The sequence below is a fragment of the Symphalangus syndactylus genome, chromosome 6 (assembly GCF_028878055.3).
Source record: "Symphalangus syndactylus isolate Jambi chromosome 6, NHGRI_mSymSyn1-v2.1_pri, whole genome shotgun sequence".
Classification (NCBI taxonomy): Eukaryota; Metazoa; Chordata; class Mammalia; order Primates; family Hylobatidae; genus Symphalangus; species Symphalangus syndactylus.
In genome coordinates this window covers 10,417,015-10,440,441 of record NC_072428.2, presented here as the reverse complement: position 1 = coordinate 10,440,441, position 23,427 = coordinate 10,417,015, and the positions used below count along the sequence as shown (strand labels likewise).

The window sequence follows — 23,427 nt, the reverse complement described above, 5'->3', positions numbered from 1 at the left end:
GTCTGGGGGCAGACATGTGGAAGGGTGGAATAGTACACCTGCTCTGGGTTCTGCCCCCTCCAATGCTGCTTGGCTGGTCCTGCTACCTTTGTTTTTTTGTTGCAGCCTCAGGTAAAAGTCCTCGAAGCCCCAGCTGAAACCAGCCCTTCATCTTATCCCAGCTCCATGCTGGCTCTTAACGTAGCTCTTGCTTCTCCCCAGTCGTCCACCCTCTGCATGTCCCCCATCTCGCCCCCTCCCCACCCCACCCACATACACACATCCGGCCTTGGGGCTGAGGGGCCTGACGGGAAGATCAAGGGTAACAGCTAGGTTGGCAGTGGCTGCTGAAGCCAGGTGGAGAATTCTGCATGCGGACCCTGGCTCATGAGGAGAGTTCCATGAACAATTAGCAGTGTCTGCTGTGGGCTTGGCAGGGGGTCTTGATGGCACATGGGCCACATGTTTGCCATCCTGGCCCCTCTGGGTAGGACAGTCTCTGAATGGCAGCCCCTATGGGGCTGAAAGAGGCTTTTCCTTAAAGTCCATCTCTGCCCCACACAACTGGCGTCATCCTCTCAGAATCGGGCGGTGGGGGGGGGGTGGGGGGCAGCTTGCCATCTCCCTTTTTTTTTTTTTTTTTTTAGCTCAGTGAGCCATGATTCTCCCCAGCTTGTGGATTCCTCCCACCCCAACTCCATCCCACCTTACTTCTTGCCGGAACTATCAGTCTCCTCCCTGAGGAGGAGGAGAGGAGGTACAGGTCCTACTCTGATCCCAGGATATTTGGTTTTCCTCTTCCTGAGCAGAGGGCAGGCAGGACCTTTCCATTTAAGCTTCTGTGGACCCTAAGGATTGGGCAGCCAGGAGTGGGAGAGAAGTGGACTGTCTCCTCCTCCAGGACCCACCAGGAAGGAGGACCCGCTTATCCTCTGGCCTGGTCTCAGCAGCCTGATCCTGGCAGGTCACAGGGCTTGTGGATTAGCTGGTTTTACACCCCAGGGGCATCAGAAATTACCTGGCACCTCACACATGTAGACATAAGGAGCCTTGGCCTCAGAGCCCCTGGGAGCCTGAGCGTCTGTGCCACCATCCCTTGCCCTTCACAGTGCTCAAAGTCACAAGCTCCCAGAGGGCAGGAGGCACACCTGCAGAACCAGTGTGAGACAATGGGTCCCATTTAGAGGCACTGCCACACGGCCCCAGCGAGCATGGCCCTGAAGTCAGGGCTGCAGAGGGTGCCCAGCGGGTGCCTGAGCAGAAGCAGCCCCTGTTTGGGTTGGTTCTGCGATGAATAGGGAGGGACGTGTTGAGGGACGCCTCTTGTGCAGAGGTGAGAACCCTGTCTATGGCGCCGGGGTGTCTGGGAGCGAAAGGAAACATCTTTGAGTGGTTTGTCTCACCCGGGCTAATGCTGGGAGCAACCCAGGTTGCTGTGAGAGGCAGGGACAACCTAGAATCCTTGGGTTCTAGCAAGTTTGGGAAAGAAAAATGGGCCTCAGTGGCCGAGCTGCGTTCATCTCACCGTGTTTGCTCCCCACACAAGGTCAGGTGCCAGAGTATAGAGCTGGCCCCGGCTGGGGACCCAGTGTAGAATTCTCACAGTCTCCCTCTGCGCCAAACGCTGTCAGGGGAGGGAATGACAATTCTTGTCATTTTGTCTCCATGCCATACTCCAAAAAGGTCAGATCCTAGGATGTGGAGCTGCCCAGGATTCTCAGTTGGCACAGGAGCTCGAGAGTTGGTGTCCCCTCAGGCAAGGACAGAGGAAGGACTAAGTGACCCCTGGTGAGAGAAAGCTGAGGCTTCTGGCAGCTGGGCTGGGGGAGAGTGAGAGAAACGGGCCTGCCCTCCTCGGCTCCCTGGAGGCCTCTCCAGAATTCGCCCGTGGCCCCCCGGGCAGAGGTGGAAGTGGAGTCGTGAGTTAGCCCTGAGTCTTAGGCCGCGCGGGCCCCTCGGAGAAGCAGGGATCCGGAGCCCTTCCACCCACATTAAGGCAGGAGAGAGTTGGGAGGTGCGGAAGCAGCCCCTGGAGGCTGCCCTGCAGTGCCGCTGGAGCGACACAAGGGGGCGACAGCTGCCGTTGTGGGAGGCCGGTGGGCGAGGAGCTTCTCCTTCCGCCAGTCCACAGGCCCACGGGGACCCACAGGCACTCGCTGGAAGTTACCTGCAGCTCTAGCTGCTGGGCGGAGCCAATCAGCGCGGCCCAGGGCAGGCTGGGCGGGTGCCTCTAGACTCCTGGCCCCACCCCTCCCGTTCCCTGAGGCCCAGGCCCAGCCAGGTGGCCTTGACTCAGCCAAGGTCTCGCAGCTAGCCGGGGTCATCTGGGACTCCCGCGCTGGGCTTCCGGGGCCATGTCCATTAAGGCCTCATCACAGGACCCCGGACAGCCTGACCACCGCTCCTCCCTGCCTCCTCCTTGAACAGCCCTCTAAGTCAGCTGCGGGGGCAGTGCGTGCAGGAAGCGGGATCTGCCCTACCTGCGGCCAGGTTCTTCTGCTCCCCGAGTTCCTGGGCCACCCCTGAGCGGTGCCAGGCACTCATTCCTTGCTCTCCTTGGCTCTCCCCTGTTCCGTGTCGGGGTCAGCCCCACATCCAGCCTGCAGTGTGGGCCTCAGCACAGGACTTGGCTGGCGCTTGGGTCACAGGTGTGGAGGGTAGGCCAAAACAGTAACCAAATGCCCTGGAAGAGCTATCATTCTGCCATCTTTCCTCTTCACCCCCTTCCTCGCTGAAACACCAGAGACGTGGTTAGGTCGGGAAAGCAGGTTCCAGTGAGACCAAGGGCTCCGTGGCGGCGGAGGGGAGGGAGAGACTGAAGAGACAGGAGTGGCGTTCCAGCTCCTCTGTCTTTGGTGATTAACAGCTGCCAGAAGCTTGTAAATTCATCGGTTTCATGTGATCTTCATAACATCTTTGTAGTTGGTTTGATTCCCATTTTGCAGATAAGAAAACCAAGGCTCAGAAAGGTCAGGGGCCTGGCCAGGATCCCCCAGCTCACACTGGAGCCCAGCCCAACGATCTTCTCATGACGCCGGGCCGCTCTACTTAGGAGTACTCTTTTCTTCTATTATTTGCCATCCCTAAACTGGGAAGACCTAAGAAGAGGTTTGAGTGCTCCATGGGGTTTAGTGAAAGGTCTTTGCCTCCTGTGCCAATGGTGTGAGACCCATGAGATAATCTGACCTGGACCCCAAGGGAGAATGGCCACCAAGATCCCTCAAGTCAGGGGGAGCAGGCTGGACTAGGAGAGACCCTTGGTAAAGAGACTGGGGCTGTGAGCCCGTCGTCATGTGGCGTCCTGGTTGGGTCTGGCGTAGAAGACAAGTCTGATCTTTTTCCTTGCTTCAAGGGCGCAGGGAGTCTAAAGCCCAGTGGACATGCTCAGAGGAGCCTCTATACCACCCAGGGGTGGGTGGCTGGCCTGGGGCAGGGAGGATCGCTTCACTCGTACCCAGTGCCTCATGGTGAGAGGTCTGAGAGGAGAGGGAGGGCCCCAGCACCCTCCTCGTCTGCACTGAGACCTCCTCCCCTTGCTCCTGGCAGAGCACCAGTTCAGAGCTCCCACATAGAGGCCTCTCCCCTGCCAGGGATGAGCCCATCTCAGCACATGCCAAAATAGCTGTCTGGGAGCCTGGGCGCGCACCGCCCACGCCCCAGCATCTTGCGGGTTAACAGCTTGCCTGTCTCTCCGCCCCCTTCCCCAGCTTGCTGACATTTTACAGAGAGAGGCGGGGGCGGTTGTGAAAGGGGGCAAGCTGGTTCTTGCTCCCCAACCCACACGGATACCCCCCTGACACAGCCTGCTACCACCCACCCACCTCTGGAAGGCATCCCCTTGGGGGAGACCTTCCTTCCATCCTGAGGGCCCTGAAGGGGTGAGGGACAGGCTGCCAAAACCATCCCTGGTAGACCCAGGGAGCTCTAGGGGGCTGGTCTCCTTCAAGGAGTCTTTTGTAGGACACAGGATCTCCCTCTGTCACCCAGGCTGGAGTGCAGTGGCACAATCATAGCTGTCTGTAATTTCAAACCCCTAGGCTTAAGCAATTCTTCCACCTCAGCCTCCCGAGTAGCTAGGACTATGGGTGGGGGCCACCATACTGGGCTCATTTTTTCTTTCTTTCTTTCTTTTGTAGAGACGAGGTCCTGCTGTGTTGCCTAGGTTAGTCTCGAACTCCTGGCCTTAAGTGATCCTCCCACCTTGGCCTCCTGAGTTGCTGAGATTACAGGCCTGAGCCACTGTGCCCAGCCTCTGGAGTCTTAAGAAATGATCTTGAAATCTTTCTAAACACATTAAATATCTTGCCGTTAGAAAAGTGTGTGGAATAAGGTGACACCTACTGCCTAGCTTGGTTGGAGCTTAGCATTAGGCCATATTTGCTTTAGTTAGAGATGGAGGCCCCCATGCCCTCCTCCCTGGAGGAAACCACAATTCTGATTTTGGTGTGTGTGATGTTCTCGTGCCTGTTTTTAAAATTGTCCTACATAGGTATTCATGGCAAGCAACATACAGTGCTGTTTCGTATGATTTTACTCTGGTTTAAATGGTATACCAGGCATATTCTGCATTTAGGTTTTTCCCTCAATATTGTTTTGGAGATTTAACCATCCTAAACATGAATTCTCACGGATCCATTTTAACCTCCGCGTCCGATTCTGTTGTGTGACGGCAGCTTATTTGCCCAGGCTCTGCTGACGGACGCTTAGGTGATTTGCAGTTTTTCGCTGTTGCAAGCGATCCCTCTGTGTTCTCTCCACCAGTGCTTGCTCACAGGGTCTGTGTATTTTCAGCTGAGACAGATGTTGCCAAATTGTGCTCCAAAGTAGTTGTCCTAATTTTTAGGCCTCTGGGTTTATTTTTTTATTTTATTTTATTTTATTTTATTTTTTTGAAACAGAGTCTTGCTCTGTCGCCCAGGCTAGAGTGCAGTGGCGCGATCTCGGCTCACTGCAAGCTCCGCGTCCCGGGTTCAGGCCATTCTCCTGCCTCAGCCTCCCGAGTAGCTGGGACTACAGGTGCCCGCCACCACACCCGGCTAGTTTTTTGTATTTTTAGTAGAGACAGGGTTTCACCGTGTTAGCCAGGATGGTCTCGATCTCTTGACCTCGTGATCCGCCCGCCTCGGTCTCCCAAAGTGCTGGGATTACAGGCTTGAGCCACCGCGCCTGGCTATTTTCTTTCTTTAAACTTTCGGTAAACTGGGGAATTGTTTCCCAGGAACAAACACTTTCTCCTTCAAGCCTGCAACAGTCCCTTGAGAGAGACGAGGGTGGGCGTTAGCCCTATTTATCAGATCAGGAAACTGAGGCTCAGGCAGGTTAAAAGGCTTAGGTTGAGGTCATGTAGCTGGTCAGAGGCAGATCCTGTGGGCCCTTGAAGCTAAACCCACCGTGAAGGCCTTTGTCCCCTATGTGAGTAGTGTGGAAGCCTGGGGAGTGGGCTGGGGCCTTCGGGGCTGATGGGGGAGGGAGCAACATGGTCAGAAAGTTGAGTGGGGAGGTGTTAATTTTTTTTTTTTCTTTTTTTGAGATGGAGTTTCACTCTTGTTGCCCAGGTTGGAGCGCAATGGCGCAGTCTCGGCTCACTGCAACCCCTGCCTCCCAGGTTCAAGCAATTCTCCTGCCTCAGCCTCCCAAGTAGCTGGGATTACAGGCATGCGCCACCACACCCAGCTAATTTTGTATTTTTAGTAGAAATGGAGTTTCTCCATGTTGGTCAAGCTGGTCTCGAGCTCCTGACCTCAGGTGATCTGCCCACTTCAGCCTCCCAAAGTGCTGGGATTACAGGCGTGGGCCGTCGCGCCCGGCCGGGGTGTTAATATTGAATGAGGGGTGACGGGGAAATGCTTCTCTCAGCAGATGGGGAATGGGAGCCCTCTGCAGACACAGGAGAAGACAAGGACGGGATGGTCACCAGAGAAGAGTGGGGGCCCTCAAGGGGTTTATAACAAAGGGGCCCCTTTGGGAGACTAAGGGAGACATGTCGGCATTCCCATCAGGGAATTCCCATCAGGTTTCAGTGTTGCCTCTGAGACACCAGAGCTCAGCCCAGACCAGACTTGTCCACCCAGCACAGCAGGAAGTTCTCGGGAGCTGGCCCACTCCTGGGGCTCTGTGCCCACCTGAAGCCTGTGCTGTCAGCGGGATCCATGAGGCTGAGTCCAGACCATGCACTGTTCCCTCCACTCACTCTTCAAACCACACCCGGCACTTCTACACTCTGGGGATGCCATTAGAAGCAATGTGAGGCCCTGGGCTCACAGCCTGGCCGGGGATGCAGACTTGCACATTAGTGCTGATCGCCCAGGGTCTGAGAGGAAAACCATGAGGGAGAATTCGCTGAGTAGAGAGGGGAGTGGTATTCCAGGTAGGGAGACCACCGGATGCCACGTGGTGCCACGTGGAAAAGGGACCTGTGGTGTTTTGTTTGCCAGAAGCATCCAGGGTGGAGCCTGAGGGGTCGAGGGTGTGTGCCATGGAACACACTACTGAGTTCAAACCCCAGCACTGCCACACGTTAGCTGCACGACCTCAGGCAAATGACTTAACTGCTTTGTCTCTTAGTTTCCTCATCTGCAATATGAGGATATGGGTCATGGGGATAAGAATACCAACTATTCTAGGGAGGATTTGTAGCTTAATATTTGTAAAACACTTAGAGTAGTGTCTGGTGGAGTGAGTTATGTAAGTGTCAAATACAGCATTAAAAATATGAAAGAGCAGAGAGGAGGCTGGGAGGCCTGTTGCCTGCCAGCCCCAGGTCTTTGCATTTTGCTCAGCTGACAGGAGAGTCAGTAAAAGGTGATTGGGTGCTTTAGGATGAATTCTGGTGGCAGCAGGAGTCTGGCTTGGAGGGAGGCTCTAAAGGAATGGGTTGGTCATTTGTTGCACAAACATCTCTTTGAGGCCTAGCAGGGGCTGAGTTAGGGACTCAGGATGTGAAAGAAGAGACTGGGGGTATTTCACCAAGGAGCTTAGGCCAGCTTAGGATCCCCGCCTAGCCCCCAAGCCTCTGAGACAGCCCCTCCTCCCCTTTCCTTGCCCACCACCCTCCCCTTGTGACTTCATGTCACCAAACCGACTATCTAGTTTTCGTGAGAAAGCCATGGAGGACATGGAGCGGGCGATAGCACCCAGCCCAGAAAGAGGCCTCCAGGTATCACTCTTGGGGTCCTCTAGAGAGGAGAGGAAGGTGGCCAGCCAAACCAAGGCTGTTGCCATCCCCTTGTACCCAACAAAGAGAAGTGGCCTGAGCCAGCTGGGGCCTGTGGTCAGCCATTGCATGTGGTTACGCAAGGTGGAAGAAGCCCTTCTCTTCCCTTAAGGCGCTGGCCCCTCCCCCGTGGAATTTGCTGTTCTTTCCTCCTGCACTGATCAGCAGTAAATGCTGGACTCACTGCCAGGCACCATTCCGGGTGTGCCCAGATGCGCTAGACCTGGCCCCGGCCCCCCAGGAGCTCGCAGTCTGGTGGAGGAGCAGGCATGTGGGCTGAAAGAAGCAGGCCTCCCAGGGCTCTAGTGGCAGGGGAGCCGAATGGGCACTGCGGAGCTGTGAGTAGGAGGGGTGTGCCGTTGGCTGTGAGCAGGCAGCTGCTTATCAGGTAGAGAGGGAGGCCAGTATTCGGGGCAGAAGGTGTGCCAGGTGCGGTGGTACAGCAGTAAGCCAGGCACAGCCAGATTGGGACACAGAGAATAGGCTGGCTTGGTTAGAACCAAGGCTTTGTGTCACAGCACAGGAGCCACGTCTGCCAGGGTGGAGAAGGCAGATTCACTCTGAATCAGTGGTCTCAAAAAGTATGGTCCTGGGGGTGCCCTGACCCATTTCAGGGATTTGATAAAGTCAAAACTATTTTCAGAGCTACCCTGGTTCCTGCCTTTTTTTTGCTGTGCTGATAGCACAAAAGCAGTGGTGGGTAAAACTGCTGGCCCTCAACGCGAATCTAGGCAGGGGCCCCAACATCAGAGTCCTTACTCCATACGTACATTTCTTTAAAAGTAGTGAAGATCATTAATTTTATAAAGTCAAGACCCTTGCCTACCTATACCTTCTGATATTTTACGTGAAGGAATATGAAATATATATAAGGCACCTTTGCTGCAAACCAAACTGTGATGAGGAAAAGCTCTTACTCGATGGAGTTGTAAGCTGTACTAGATGCTTTTTTTTTAAGAACACCATTTGTACTTGGACACCTGATAGACAAACTAGTCAGATGTAGGTATTTGGCAGACATTTTCTCAAAAGTGCATGACATGAGCTTGTCACTTCCAAAACAGTGTCACTATTTGTTGCCAGGAACAGGCCACCATGGCTCATATCTGTAATCCTATCACTTTGGGAGGCCAAGGCAGGAGGATCACTTGAGCCCAGGGGTTAAAGACCAGCTTGGGCAATATAGTGAGACCTCATCTCTACATTTATTTTTAAAAAATAAATAATCAAATATTTGTTGCCAACGATAAAGTTTGAGCTTTTGAGCAAAAATGGGAATTTTGGAAACCTTTTATTCACTTAGAGCCTGACGGCTTCCTCGGACTTAAAATTTTTCTGATGAGATCAGTAGTGAAGTTAGTGTGATTTTTGGTATTGTATAATAACATGTGGGCCAGGTGTGGTGGCTCACGCCTGTAATCCCAGCACTTTGGGAGGCCGAGGCGGGCAGATCACGAAGTCAGGAGTTCGAGGTCAGCCTGGCCAACATGGTGAAACCCCGTCTCTACTAAAAATACAAAAATTAGCTGGATGTGGTGGTGCACACCTGTAATCCCAGCAACTCGGGAGGCTGAGGCAGGAGAATGGCTTGAACCTGGGAGGAGGTTGCAGTGAGCTGAGATGGCAACACTGCACTCCAGCCTGGGCGACAGGCAAGACTCTATCTCAAAAAAAATAATAATAAAATAAGGCCAGGTGCTGTGGATCACGCCTGTAATCCCAGCACTTTGGGAGGCCGAGGTGGGCAGATCACGAAGTCAGGAGTTCGAGGTCAGCCTGGCCAACATGGTGAAACCCCGTCTCTACTAAAAATACAAAAAAAAAATTAGCCGGGCGTGGTGGCCCATGCCTGTAATCCCAGCTCCTCAGGAGGCTGAGACAGGAGAATCACCGGAGCCTGGGAGGCTGAGGTTGCAGTGAGCTGAGATTGCACCATTGCACTCCAGCCTGGGCGACGAGAGCCAGACTCCATCTCAAAAATAAAAAATAAAAAAATAAAATGTGTCACCATTTGGAAGATCCGCATAACTCAGTAAACCAGTATTTTCCAATGACTGGTGCTTGATGTTACAAAATTCAAAATGCAAGGTAGTCCAGTGGAAAGTTCATTGACATGGTTTTATATTTATATTTATTTATTTATTTTGAGACAGAGGCTCGCTCTGTGGCCCAGGCTGGAGTACAGTGGCATGATCTCGGCTCACTGCAGCCTCCGCTTCCCAGGTTCAAGCGATTCTCCTGCCTCAGCCTCCCAAGTAGCTGGGATTACAGGCACCTGCCATCATGCCCGGCTAATTTTTTTTTTTTTTTTTTTTTTTTTTTTTTGTATTTTTAGTATTTTTAGTAGAGATGGGGTTTTGCCATGTTGGCCAGACTGGTCTCGAACTCCTGACCTCAGTTGATCCGCCCGCCTCGGCCTCCCAAAATGCTGGGATTACAGGCATGAACCACTGTGCCTGGCCTGATACGGTTTTAGATTCCACATTGCAACTAACCTTTGAGAAACTATCATTTGTCATATTTTGGTGTAGTAGCAAAGAAAATCTATAATTACCTGGAAAGGCTGTTAAACATATTCCTTCTTTTTGTAACTGCATGTCTGTGTGAGGCAGAATTTTCTTCATATACTTCAACCAAAACAACATGTCATAACAGATTGAATGCAGGGATAGACAGGAGAATCCAGCTGCCTTCTATTAGGCCAGACGTTAAAGAGATTTGCAAAAAATGTAAAATGATGCCACTCTTTTTGCTAACTTTTTTTTAGAAAATTATTTATAAAAGTGTTGTTTATATTAACATGTAATGGGCTTATTGTTTTAAGCTAATAAGGATCTTAAACATTTCTCAGTTTTAATGTCTGATATGATACATATTAATAGCTGTCACCCCCTAAAACAAAACTCTTTTGGGATCTTCACCAATTTTGAGAGTGAAAGGGGTCTGGGAGCTTTCAAGTTGCTGAACACATGGAGGTTCCTGGAGGATGGTGTGCCCAGGGAGGGCGTGGAAACTCTTCGTCCCTTTCCTCATCAAAATAAAAAAAAAAAAAAAAGGCCGGGTGCAGTGGCTCACGCCTGTAATCCCAGCACTTTGGGAGGCCGAGGCGGGCGGATCACAAGGTCAGGAGTTCGAGACCAGCCTGGCCAACATGGTGAAACCCCGTCTCTACTAAAAATACAAAAATTAGCTGGGCATGGTGGCAGGTGCCTGTAATCCCAGCTACTCGGGAAGGTGGGGCAGGACAATCTGTCTGAAGCCGGGAGGCGGAGGTTGCAGTGAGCTGAGATCACACCATTGCACTCCAGCCTGGGTGACAGGGCAAGATTCCATCTCAAAGAAAAAAAGAAAGAGTTTAAAGAGGTCTTCGGATCAGGCAGTTGGACAGCTGCCACTCCAGACCCTAGGGCATCATGTCAGGACTGGGAGTTGGGGGGGTGGCATTCCGGTCAGGATACATATAACACAGACTGGTGTCTTCTGGGCGTTCCTTAGCTTGGCAGAGCCCGAAGACCCAGAAGCTGGAGTCCCAGCTCAACCAAATCAGAGTTGTGGGCAGTCACAGGCTTCTACAAGCCTCGAGTGTCCCATCTATTCAGTGGGACAGTAGTGCCGTCTGCACAGGGGAAATACCAGCCTCCCGTTTGTAACGCTGGTAAAAAAGTACTTTGTAAGTTGTGAAACACTCCACAGATACTTATTTTTGTGGTTGTTTTGTCTGGAGCCGGTGTGATTAGCTTCCCCAGACCTCAGAAAACCTGTCCAGTGGGCGTGAGAAGGCATTAGGTGGCTAAATAGGGGGCATTAGTGGGGGTCCCCTCCCTAAAAGGGCCTGGCTCCCACTTCTCCCTCCTTAGACCTCATTCCCAAGCTGAGGCATGGGCTGGGCTGTACTGGGTGCCAGGTGGAAGGGAGGCCACTGGGCTGTCACCCAGCCTGGCTCTGGGGACCTTGGGAAAAGGAGCTGGGAGGCACGCTCGCTCGTGCGCTGTGTGCCCGCCCGCCCACCCGTCGCCTGCTGCGGAGCCTGGAGCCACCGCTGGGAGAGGAAGTGCGTTCGGTTACCAATCGGGTTATTTTCATAACGGCTGTCTCAGGCTGCAGGGAGGAGGGTGACAAGGGGGAGGGGGCAGAGGAGCAGCCACGGCTGCTAGCTCTCCAAACTAGGACTTGCTCAGCAGAGGCCGCCAGCCTGGAGCTGGAGCCAGAACCCGGCCTTGGGGACCCCAGCTCCCGCCTGCGCCCTGCCTTCCAGATCAGGTCAAAAGGGGCCCCCAGCCCCTCCTTGCTTTCTGCTTCCTCCCTCTGTATCTGGCTGGGTGGGTGTGGGGAGGGTTGGATCCGGGTGGACCCAGGCCCCACCATCCCTGGGCGAGGGGCCTGCCCTGCCAGCTTCCTGAAGCTGATGGAAAAGGGTCCCCCCAAGCTCCTGCTGAGCCAGGGCAGACCCTGCCGAGTAAACACTCACTGGCCTGGTCGCCTTCTTACCATCCAGCCTGGCCCACCTGCTCCCCGAGGTACATTTTGTTTGTTGTTTTTGACAGGATCCCTGTGGTGAGTCTCAGCCTGGGAAGGGAGGACTCTGCCTCCCTAGCCCCTAGGTTGACTGGGTAGGGACTGGCCTCCCTTCCAGCTTCCCCACCTCCTTCCCTCCAACCCAGGTCTGTGGGAGCAGAGCCGAGGGGGTTCTGGGGAGGCAGCTGCAGGCCCTTGCTCTGGGGCTGCTGGAGGTGGGGTCACCATGCACCATGCCCAGCCTTCACGGAGCAGAAGGTGGACGAGGCCCTGCCCAGGGTGTGGAGTGGGCACTCTGGGTCAGTCCCATGGGGTATCCTGTGAGAGCAACTCAGGGGGCCAGGCCTGGTACTGGGTGCAGAGGGCATTCTTCATGGCACGGGCAGATACCCAGGTGGCACCTGCGGCCGGCTCTGTTCCTCATGCGGTGGATGGTGGCCACCCTGGGCACCCCTGCTTCCCTTTCTGGGTTCCTGGCCTCACTGTGGGCAGACAGACCCCAGGAGTTAGCACAATCACATGCTCTGGTGTCTGTGGTGGGTATAGGCCCTGCCAGGCTCCTGCTGTCTGCCAGGTATCACCAGGCACTCTTCCTCTGTCATCGCATCCAGACCTCCTTTATGCCAATCTTCTGAACCAGGCGGTGTGAGCCCCATTTTGCAGATGAGAAAATTGAGGCTCAGAAAGGTTAGTGGATCAGCCTAGGGTGGCAATGGCAGATTCAGGTTGCCAACGCCCTTGAAACTAGCACAGGGCGTGAGATGGCCTGGGCTCTGAAGGGTGGGTGTCCTGCCGCTCCAGCAGTAGCCGGTGAATCTCTCCGGCCTGCCCGCCCCCATGGCAGCCACTGCAGCTCGGCCGCCCGCAGCCACAGCCACTGTCCAGCAAGGGTGCATGGCCAGACACCACTGGTCTTGTCTCCTGACTTCCTCTGTCCTTTCCCAGGCCCTGTCCTTGTCAGGCCCCAGAGCTGGCCGGAGGTTGATGGGGTCCCCTGAGTCCTTTCCCATCCTGTCCCCGTTGGTGTAACAGGCTCCCCACCCGGAGACCGAGGGACAGCCATTTTGCTGTGCTCTTGGTGTTGAAGCCCTCGGGGTGACCTTTACACGTACTGTGTGGCGAGGTGGAGGTGACCGAGAGCACGAGATGAGAAGACACTGTCACGCAGAGCTGTGCTACCGGAGAGGCTCAGGCCCAGGGCAGGCTCCAACAAGGCCCAGGAGAAGCCCCAGCAGAGATAGGAAGTGAGGAGTCAGGCTCTTGCTGACCAGGGACAGAGGTTTCTATGGAGACCAGAGGAACAGGAAGCACAGGCCTGCGGGGAGGGGCGTGGGAGCACGGAGGCATGGGTGCCCAGCAGGAGAGCCTGTGACAAAATGTCAGCTCAGCCACTCTGACAGCCTCCCCAGACACACAGGAAAACTGAGTCCTGTGAGGGGCCAACTTGCACAGTCACACAGCACTGCTGGCCCTGCCCACCCCACTCTGCTGGGAGGGGCGGCACCATCGGCCGCTGAGGAGACTCCTGGACAGATGTGGACCTGGGCTGCCTGGCAGTGTGTGGAGCCGGGCACCACAGGAGCACCTGTCAGCCGCCCTTGTCTCTCGAGGGCGTCCTGGCCCCTGTTGTCAGTGCAGGTCTGGGGCCGCAAGCCGGCTCAGCCCTCACTGCCGCCCACGGGTGCAGCGGCACCTCCCCCCACTGACTGTGGCCTTTTGTTTTCTGGGTGACACTAGCATCAGGCGGTGTGTCCGGGTGACTAATCTCCTCCAGGCTGGGCAGCTGTCACAGGGCGGCCTGACCAGGCGGGCGGGGAAAGCTGACACCCTGGGGAGGGCTGGCAGGCCAGTGCCCTGACGGCAGGGGGCAGTTGGGCCTTCAGGCTCCTCTTCCCCTGACACAAAGCAGGCCCCAGGTCGGGAAGACCCGGGTTCAGGTCCCGAATGCCGCTGACTGGCCGTGGGACCGTGGCATGTTATTGGCCCTCTTGAAGCCTCAGTTTCCCCATCTCTAGAATGGAGCTGCGGGTCCTGCCTACCTCACAGGGCTGTGGTGAGGATCACACGAGATGATAAAGTACTTAGCCCAGGGCCTGTCATGTAGCAGGTGTTCGTTATTATTCCCTACCTGGTTCCCTTTCCTACCCCATCCCAGCCTCATGTTCCAGGAGGAAGGACCCTGCAACCCACCCCATTTCTGGGACGCAGGCTTTGCCGTTAGGTAGACTTGGGCTGCAGCACTGGCTCCACACTGACTTGCCGTGGACTCTAGGCAGGTCACCTCTGTGTCAACTTCCTCATCAGGAATGCAGTGTGATGCAGTACCTATTCCTTGGGGTTGTAATTTATGAAATGGTCTAAGTGTTTGCCAGGGGCTTAGCACAGTGCCTGACATATAGGGGCTCAGTAAATGTCAGCCATGACGCTGGTGATTTTGGGGGAGACCCAGCACTCTCCACTCATGCCTGCTGTCCTGCCCCTGCAGCTCCCTCCGGCCCAGGTGGTCTGCTTTGAGTGGGGCACTATTTGGGGTCATAAGAGCACTGCCCTGACCTCCCTGTCATCTGAGGCAGCTGGAAACTCCAATAGGCAGAGACCAAGAGCTGAGCCGTGCAGAACTCTGCTTCCCTAGGCACCTCCACCCTGTCCATCTCTCCCCCAACACCCCTGCACCTGGCCTGAAGCTGCTCAAGACCACAGGGCAGTAGCAAATCAGAGTGCAGTGTATGGAAGGAGAAGGTGCTAGACGTGTGGCCTGGGCCTGACTCTTCCAGCCCTTCATCTCTGCCTTCATCCTTCCTCCTGCCCACCGTGTGTCCAGGGCATCACCCACCATGCCTAACTAATGCCAGCCTTCAGGGGACCACAGGGCTTCTCCCGTCAGCCCCGGGCAGCACTGTCCCAGGGCTGTGACCTTGACCTCTGTGGCTGCCAGGGGTTAGGATGCATCCCCCAACAGTCTCTCCCCAGGACCAGGGCCCAGGAGATCACCTGCTATGGGGCACAGGTGGCCTCAGGAGCCTGGAGGCATCGCCACCCTGATCCATGCCAGGCAGGCTGCCCTTCCCCCCCCCCCCGTTAGGAGAGGTGAGGGCACAGGAGCTCGATGCTGGCTGTGAAGAAGGGTAGGCAGGGCTGAGGTGAGCTGGCAGAGGGAGCAGGGCATGAGTTCAGGACGGGATGATGCCCGCGGCCCCTGCCTCCCTGCAGGAGGGAGCTCTGGGCTGTGCAGCGTTTGGAACTGTGAGCATCGGGGCTTCCAGCATCAGGGCCGCAGAAGAATGTGCAGTCACAGGCTCCCTCAGCAGCAGAGTCAGAAGGGTTTCCCAGCATCACCCAGCTTCGCCCTGGGGTATCCGTACTTTGTCCCTTCAGAAAGGTGAGACAGAGCAGTCGAGCACCAGAAAGTTCTTACCATCAGCGCCTCAGACATACAGGCACGCACACACCCAGAATCCAGAAGGCTTTGCTTTTGGCCCAAGCCTATTGTCGCGGCCCCCGGGGTGTGAAGGGAGACTAAGCAGCCCTTCTCCCGGGTGAGCCAGACGGCGACTCTCCAGTTCCCTGAGACCTGGTCTCCCCTGAGCCACACACTAGACCCTCTCCATTTCCAGGAGTCACCTTCAGCCTGACCCCAAGGCTACGGGCTGAGAGACTCTGGGGGTCCTGTCAGGATTAAGTTGCTTTGCAGAGAGCCTCATTTTGTTATAGCTTGGTCTGCGCCATGTCCCATGAGGGGACACCTAACCTGCCCCCCCCCGGATGTTGGGGGCGAAACAAAGGCGGCAAGTGGGAAGCGCTGCCCTGGGCCCGCCGTCCATCCAGGCAGAACGACTCCCTGTTTTCTTTCTGTTTTCTTTTCCATCAGCTTCTGGCAGGGCAGGTAGAGGCCTTTAGGCCCAGAGCTGTGTGGATTCTGGTGCCTGGATGGGGGAAGAAGGGGTAGCCTGAAGCACCCACCTCCCTGGGACTCCAGGGCTTCCTAGGGTGCAACAGGGGACAGCATCAGTGCCCCAAGAGCTGTAAACGTGGGCTCCCCTGAGCACCCCTGGGACCCTCACATGGAGGTCAGAGGCTGCAGTGACCCCTCCCTCCCTCAGGGGTTGCTTCCCTTCTCATGGGGCAGAGGCTGTGAATGGGCTCCCAGACACAGGACAGACCGTGGGCTGGTCCAGCTCCTGATGCCCCCGGTCTTTGTGCCCAACAGCCACCTGCCTTCCATGGAGACTTTCTTTAGGAGACACTTCCGGTGGAAGGTGCCAGGCCCCGGAGAGGGGCAGCGGCGGCCCAGCAGCGTGGGGCTGCCCACAGGCAAGGCCCGGCGTCGCTCTCCCGCTGGGCAGGCCTCCTCCTCACTGGCACAGCGGCGCCGCTCCAGCGCCCAGCTGCAGGGCTGCCTCTTGAGCTGCGGGGTGAGGGCCCGGGGTTGCAGCCGCCGGCGCTCCAGCACTGTGCCCCCTTCCTGTAACCCCCGCTTCATCGTGGATAAGGTGCCCACTCCACAGCCTACCACTTCGGGGGCCCAGCTTCTGGGCGCACCCCTGCTGTGGACCGGGCTTGTGGGCATGAATGAGGAGGAGGAGGAGAAGGGTGTCCAGGAGGATGTGGTAGCCGGGGCATCGAGTGCCATCCAGCCAGGCACCAACACACCAGGGCCACCCCCACCCCGGGGCGCCCAGCCGCTGTTGCCCCTACCGCGCTACCTGCGCCGAGCCTCCTCCCACCTGCTCCCCGCGGATGCTGTATATGACCACGCTCTCTGGGGCCTGCACGGCTACTATCGGCGCCTTAGCCAGCGGCGGCCCTCAGGCCAGCACCCTGGCCCTGGGGGCCGAAGAGCCTCAGGCACCACCGCCGGCACCATGCTGCCCACCCGTGTGCGCCCACTGTCGCGCAGGCGCCAGGTAGCCCTACGGCGCAAGGCGGCCGGACCCCAGGCCTGGAGCGCCCTGCTCGCGTAGGTATAGCTGTGTCCAGCAGGGCGAGTGGTATGACCTCCTGTGGGTCTGGCCTGGGCAAGGGCCTTGAAGCTCTGCCTGGCTGAGGGTTCCCCACTTGGGAACACTCTGGGCAGTGCCCTGAAGCCAGCGTACCCCAAAAGGCCATGTCTCCTGCAGGGAGCCTGTTCGTGTCTGGGGCTGCTGGGAGGCTCCTCCGCCCTCCCTGTTGCTGAGGTCATGGAGAGGGCAGAGGCCCCAGGAGATGGGAGGAAGTGGGGTCAGGAAGTGCTCAGCCCCTCCTCAGCTGTCTTCTCCTCTGTAGGAAAGCCATCACCAAGTCGGGCCTCCAGCACCTGGCCCCCCCTCCGCCCACCCCTGGGGCCCCGTGCAGCGAGTCAGCGCGGCAGATCCGGAGCACAGTGGACTGGAGCGTGAGTGCCTTAACACCCCTGGGTCCCAGCCCCTCTGGGCTCTTGGCCAAGGCGCAGTTGGAGGGTGGAGGCACTACAGGCAGCTGGGAGAGCCAAGCCTGGAAGGGTTGGGACAGTGGGGCAGACGGAGCAGAGCAGGGTCGATCGGGGCGCTGGAGCGGGTTTGTCTTGGGAGAGGGCGGGTGGGCGGGGGCTGATGGGAGGGAGGGCTGGGCGGCCAGCGTGCGCTGAGCAAGCCCATCCCGTGGCTAGGAGTCAGCGACATATGGGGAGCACATCTGGTTCGAGACCAACGTGTCCGGGGACTTCTGCTACGTTGGGGAGCAGTACTGTGTAGCCAGGATGCTGGTGAGTGCTCGTAGGGGCACGCTGCCCCCTGCTGGTGGAGCCAGCAGCCGCAGCCCTTCCGGGAAGGTGGGATCGAGCCGCTCCCTGGCACCCCTGCTGTGGGCCGCCCCAGGATGGTGACGGGTGCAGGGGCTTTGTCCGGATGCCAGGACTGGGGCTTCCCAGTGCACACAGAGGGCAGGTGTGCTGGGGCAGGCAAGCCTCCGAGATAGACTTACCTGGTGCCTCAGGGGCCCTCTCTTCCTGTCCTGCAGCAGAAGTCAGTGTCTCGAAGAAAGTGCGCAGCGTGCAAGATAGTGGTGCACACGCCTTGCATCGAGCAGCTGGAGAAGGTGGGTGGGTAGCTCAGCTTTGCCCGCCCCTGTCCTTTGGGTGCTGAGGCCCTTTCAGCACGTACACACACCCACACGTTATACAAACACGGCCTGCTAGGAGTGACCCAGCCCTCGGGGGTGAAGAGTCAAGGACCCTGGAGCCAAATGCGTGCGTTTGAATCCTGGCTCCTCACTGATTAGCTGCTGTATCCCCACTGCCTGGAACAAACCTGGCGCCTAGTGGGTTCGTTGAATATCACTCAATGGAATGAACTGACGAATGGTGGCCCTTGTACCATTTCACCATGTCCAAACTAGTGCTTAGAAGAGGCCATTGATTTGCTGAAGCTTCATAACTCAGCTGTGGCTACACCCTGCCTCCGTGGAGACCTTTCCCCAAGGGCCATTGTCCACTGTGCATTTGCAGCTGGGGCACGTCTGGGCACTGTGCTTCTAGAGGTGGAGGCAGCACTGGGCAGGCGGGTCAGGGCCAGGGGCAGAAGGGTTCGCATGGAGGGGCAGGGCTTCCCAGCCTGGAGAAACCCAGGCCAGCATACGGGAGAGACTGTAAGACTAGGAGTGGCTCAGGCAGGCTCACACAGGCTGCTTTCCCCAGCCTCTGAATTGTAAAGTGAGGCTTCCTTATACCTCTAATAAGGCTGAAGTAGGGACAGTTACGAGAAGGGAAATAGAAATGCAGCCCCAAGCACTGTACACTCATCATCTAAGGTGGAAATCAAGCTAGGGTTCCACAAATTAGCTAAAGGTCTCCAGGGGCCAGGCAGCGCAAGTCTGCATGCAAGGACCAGGCTGGCTGCATGTGCCCAGGTCGGGAGTGCCAGAGGGTGAGGAAGAAAAGGATGCGGCCGAGTGCGGTGGCTCACGCCTATAATCCCAGCACTTTGGGAGGCCGAGGTAGGTGGATCACCCTGAGGTCAGGAGTTTGAGACCAGCCTGGCCAACATGGTGAAACCCCATCTCTACTGAAAATTACAAAAATTAGCCAGGCATGGTGGCGCACACCTGTAATCTCAGCTACTTGGGAGGTGGAGGTTGCAGTGAGCCAAGGTTGCACCACTGCACTCCAGCCTGGGCGACACAGCGAGACTCTGTCTCAAAAAAAAAAAAAAAAAAAAAATGAGCAAACCATGGTCCCATGTTAGTGGGGGAGATGGACCCAAAGCTCCCAAACTCCCCCTCATCCTGGGCACTGGGTGGAAGGAGGAAAGATCCCTCTGGCTAGTGAGGAGGAGGCAGAGAGGCAGGAGGGCTTCTCACAGGAGGTGTCTTGTGTTTCAAGGACTCTCGTGATGATTTGGGGGTATCCCTGCCTTGTGAGGATGACTCTGGGTTGTCCTAGAGGGAGTGACCACATACCTGACCCCGAAGGGAGGTTCTGACATTTTGGTGGTCACTGCCATGTTTCACAGATAAATTTCCGCTGTAAGCCGTCCTTCCGTGAATCAGGCTCCAGGAACGTCCGTGAGGTAAGTGCCCAGGGTGGTCAGGGATGGGGCCACCCTAAGATTCCTGCATGGGCCTCTGCGCAGTGCCTCTGGAGTGCCACCAGGGGGCTCTGCTCCCTCTAGGCTGCTGCTCGCTGAGGTCTGAGGTCTGCCCTGTGGAGGCCTAACTAGCGCTGCCTGCGGAGGGGGTGGGACAGCTTGTGCCTCTTGGTGCTTCCCAGCCTTCTCTGTCCCTCTGAGTCTGAGCCTCCCCCAGGCCATGAAGAGAGTCTTTAGCCCCTCCTCCACTCATGCGCAGGACTGCAGAGCGCTTCCTGCAGCCCCGTGTATTGAGCCGTGTGGGCAGTCCTCAGGACTGTGCCCCCGCCCACCCCTCACCCAGTGAAATTTTTCCCCTTCTCCCCCAGCCAACCTTTGTACGGCACCACTGGGTACACAGACGACGCCAGGACGGCAAGTGTCGGCACTGTGGGAAGGTGAGAGGCCCTGCCCGAGGACATCGCCACCTGCACCTGCGGGCCTGAGCCCAGGCTGTGTGGCCCGTGTGGCCTGCCGATCACTGAGCACACCCTGGTGTGCAGAGTCCGGGGCTGAGTCTCAGCCTGGCTGCAGGGCCTTCAGTCCTCAGACACCCTGGCCTGCTCCTGGCCTCTGGGCTTAGTAGGAGAGCAGGGAGGAAAGTTTTCTTCCCACCTGGCCTGCTTTGAAGCTGCAAGTGGTCCTTTGGAGAATCGTATAGACTTAACTCATTCGGTGACTCAGTGGATACTTGTGTGCCGAGTGCCAAGCTGGGCAGCGGTTTCCCACCCTCCTGAGGACAGTGTGGCTTGAAGCCAGGCTTTCCAGGCGACCGCCTAACCCAGTCCACAGTTGTTTGGTTCACTTTCTTGTTTGCTTCTTACCCGCCTCCCTCAGTAAGTGCAGGCTCTCAAAGATGAGAGGCTTGCTTCACTGATTCTCAGCGCCTGGCCCACTGCAGGCCTTTCCCAACGGCCTGTGTGATGAACAGGGAATCAATGTGATAGGTACTTGGAAGCGGCAGTAAATTTCTTTAACGGCACATGGGGGTCTGGTCAGGCCTTGAGGGTAGGAAGGAGGGAAAATCCGAGTGAGGCAGGAGTTAGCCTGCAGTGTGGCAGAATGGGTATGCATGCGGTGCCGTGCAGGTAACTTCAGGGAGTCGGGGCCCTGGCTAAGCCACCCTGCTCTTCAGGCTTATCTTATACATATATTTTTTTATTTAAAAAAATGTGTTCAGACTGGGTGTGGTGGCTCACGCCTGTAATTCCAGCACTTTGGGAGGCTGAGGCAGGTGGATCACCTGAGGTCAGGAATTCGAGACCAGCCTGGCCAACATGGTGAAACCCTGTCTCTACTAAAAATACAAAAAATTAGCCGGGCATAGTGGTGGGTGCCTGTAATCCCAGCCACTCAGGAGGCTGAGACAGGAGAATCACTTGAACCTGGAAGGTGGAGGTTGCAGCGAGCCGAGATCGCGCCACTGCACTCCAGCCTGGGCAACAAGAGCGAGACTCCATCTCCAAACAAAAAACAAAAAATGTGTTCAAAGCTGGGCATGGTGGCACATGCCTGTTGTTCCCAGTTACTTGGGAGGCTGAGGCAGATTGCTTAAGCCCAGGAGTTTGAGACCAGCCTGGGCAACATAGCAAGGCCCTGTCTCTGGGTGGAGAGAGGCTGGCACCAGGAGAGGGGCTGGGTCTGCTGCTCCAGGCCTGCCCTGGTGCCCATCCATCCTGTCTACCCTCAGGGATTCCAGCAGAAGTTCACCTTCCACAGCAAGGAGATTGTGGCCATCAGCTGCTCGTGGTGCAAGCAGGCAGTGAGTGCTGCCCCCGCCCCCAGGGCCAGGCCCTGCACTGCTGGGTTTGGGTCCCCGAGTCTGAACACGGTCCCGCTGAGCCCGGCCCCTCGCTCTCCTCAGTACCACAGCAAGGTGTCCTGCTTCATGCTGCAGCAGATCGAGGAGCCGTGCTCGCTGGGGGTCCACGCAGCCGTGGTCATCCCGCCCACCTGGATCCTCCGCGCCCGGAGGCCCCAGGTGAGTACTGCCTGCATTCTTGATGCCCCCTACGCACTTGGGGTCTGCCAGCTACCCCAGCCTGCCCACCTTGTCACCAACGCCCCTGCTTCCCTTGCAGAATACTCTGAAAGCAAGCAAGAAGAAGAAGAGGGCATCCTTCAAGAGGAAGTCCAGCAAGAAAGGGCCTGAGGTCAGCCCTGGGCTGGGCAGAGGCTGCAGGGGAGCAGGAGAGAGGGGTCTGTTGCTCAGGGTACAGAACTTCCACTCCCAGCTAATGCTGCCAGCTGGTGGGGGTCTGTGTGGGCTCTGGGGCCTCTGAGGAAGGCAGGATTAGATGCCAGTTTCTGCTCTGTGGCCTGGTAAGATCTGGCCCAGAGATGGTACATGAGGGTACAAAGGGGGGACAAAGTCACCCAGGGGGCCTGCTAAGGATGATGGTAAGGTGTCCTGGACAGGAAGGAGCTTACAGCCTCTCACCTTGTCTCCCAGGAGGGCCGCTGGAGACCCTTCATCATCAGGCCCACCCCCTCCCCCCTCATGAAGCCCCTGCTGGTGTTTGTGAACCCCAAGAGTGGGGGCAACCAGGTAAACACGGCCTTGCCTCTCAGCTGAGGGCTCGGGCAGGGGTTGGGGTCCAGCCCGTCTGCCAGCAGCTATTCCCAGAGCCCGTTTCTAGCTTCTACTCCAATCCCTCTTTCCCAGGGATCCTGAGAAAATCCTGTCCTTTCTCCACCCCTCACCCCTTATTGGCCCTGGTTCCCATAGTCACACCCCTCTCCCTCTGCTTCTCCCACTTCATCCCACCACTGCCTGTCTCTCGGCTCCCCTATCCCATCCAGGGTGCAAAGATCATCCAGTCTTTCCTCTGGTATCTCAATCCCCGACAAGTCTTTGACCTGAGCCAGGGAGGGCCCAAGGAGGCGTAAGTACTTGCCAAGGTTTTGTGGGGGACATGGGGGGGAACTTGCCTCACTCCTGGGGTACAGCACACATCCCCTGACCCCACTGCCATCTTCCCATGAGCCCAGGCTGGAGATGTACCGCAAAGTGCACAACCTGCGGATCCTGGCGTGCGGGGGCGACGGCACGGTGAGCTCCCCGCATGGGCCAGCCGAGCACCAGGGCTGGGCCTGAAGCCGGGGTCCCTGTGGGCCTGACTTGCCTCTGTTCTCCCTCCCCCAGGTGGGCTGGATCCTCTCCACCCTGGACCAGCTACGCCTGAAGCCGCCACCCCCTGTTGCCATCCTGCCCCTGGGTACTGGCAACGACTTGGCCCGAACCCTCAACTGGGGTGGGGTAAGCACCCATAGGAGGGGGGTGCAGCTGGGGCCTCTCCAGCCACAGAGGGCTCAGTCCCTGCCTGCTCCCCCAGGGCTACACAGATGAGCCTGTGTCCAAGATCCTCTCCCACGTGGAGGAGGGGAACGTGGTACAGCTGGACCGCTGGGACCTCCACGCTGAGCCCAACCCTGAGGCAGGGCCTGAGGACCGAGATGAAGGCGCCACCGACCGGGTAAGTTGGCCAGGGTGGGGCGGGGCAGGGCGGGCAGCTGGGGACTGGATCCCACTTTTCCACTTGCTGGTTCTTGGGCGTGTCTCTTCATTTCCCCAACTTCCATTTCTTCCTTGTACAATGGGAATAATAGTACTTGCCTCACAAGATGCTGTTTTTTCTGTTTTTGTTTTTTTTGAGACTGAGTCTCAGTCTGCCACCAGGCTGGAGCGCAGTGGCGCGATCTCAGCTCACTGCAACCTCCGCCTCCCAGGTTCAAGCGATTCTCCTGCCTCAGCCTCCTGAGTAGCTGGGATTATAGGCAGGTGCCACCACACCTGGCTAATTTTTGTTTTTCTGTTTGCTTTTTTTTTTTTTTTTTTATTGAGACAGAGTCTCACTGTCACCCAGGCTAGAGTACAGTGGCACAGTCTTGGCTCACTGCAACCTCTGCCTCCTGGGCTCAAGCTATTCTCCTGCCTCAGCCTCCTGAGTAGCTGGGACTACAGGCACCCACCACCACACCTGGCTAATTTTTGTATTTTTAGTAGAGATGGGGGTCTCACCATGTTGGTCAGGCTGGTTTTGAACTCGTGACCTCAGGTGATCCATCTGCCTCGGCCTCCCAAAGCACTGGGGTTACAGGCGTGAGCCACCACGCCTGGTCAGAAGATGCTGCTTTATTCCA

General features: G+C 56.9%; 1 protein-coding gene across 12 annotated transcripts in view; it reads left to right on the top strand.

Moving 5' to 3' along the window:
• The window catches only part of DGKZ (diacylglycerol kinase zeta), a 47,506-nt gene that overhangs the window by 17,362 nt on the left and 6,717 nt on the right, over positions 1-23,427 (top strand). For 3 of the 12 annotated variants that reach the window (XM_055281720.1, XM_063640863.1, XM_055281723.2), the window contains exons 2-14: positions 16,970-17,078; positions 17,331-17,426; positions 17,684-17,758; positions 19,171-19,227; positions 19,614-19,682; positions 20,975-21,046; positions 21,149-21,265; positions 21,366-21,437; positions 21,737-21,832; positions 22,087-22,169; positions 22,276-22,336; positions 22,430-22,543; positions 22,620-22,760. In XM_055281720.1, coding sequence (XP_055137695.1) covers positions 16,970-17,078; positions 17,331-17,426; positions 17,684-17,758; positions 19,171-19,227; positions 19,614-19,682; positions 20,975-21,046; positions 21,149-21,265; positions 21,366-21,437; positions 21,737-21,832; positions 22,087-22,169; positions 22,276-22,336; positions 22,430-22,543; positions 22,620-22,760 — 1,162 coding nt within the window. Of the gene's footprint in view, positions 1-11,304; positions 11,453-12,433; positions 16,665-16,969; positions 17,079-17,330; positions 17,427-17,680; positions 17,759-19,170; positions 19,228-19,613; positions 19,683-20,974; positions 21,047-21,148; positions 21,266-21,365; positions 21,438-21,736; positions 21,833-22,086; positions 22,170-22,275; positions 22,337-22,429; positions 22,544-22,619; positions 22,761-23,427 lie in introns of those variants that run through there. The other 9 variants (XM_063640862.1, XM_055281722.2, XM_055281724.2 and 6 more) reach the window with 7 other exon arrangements.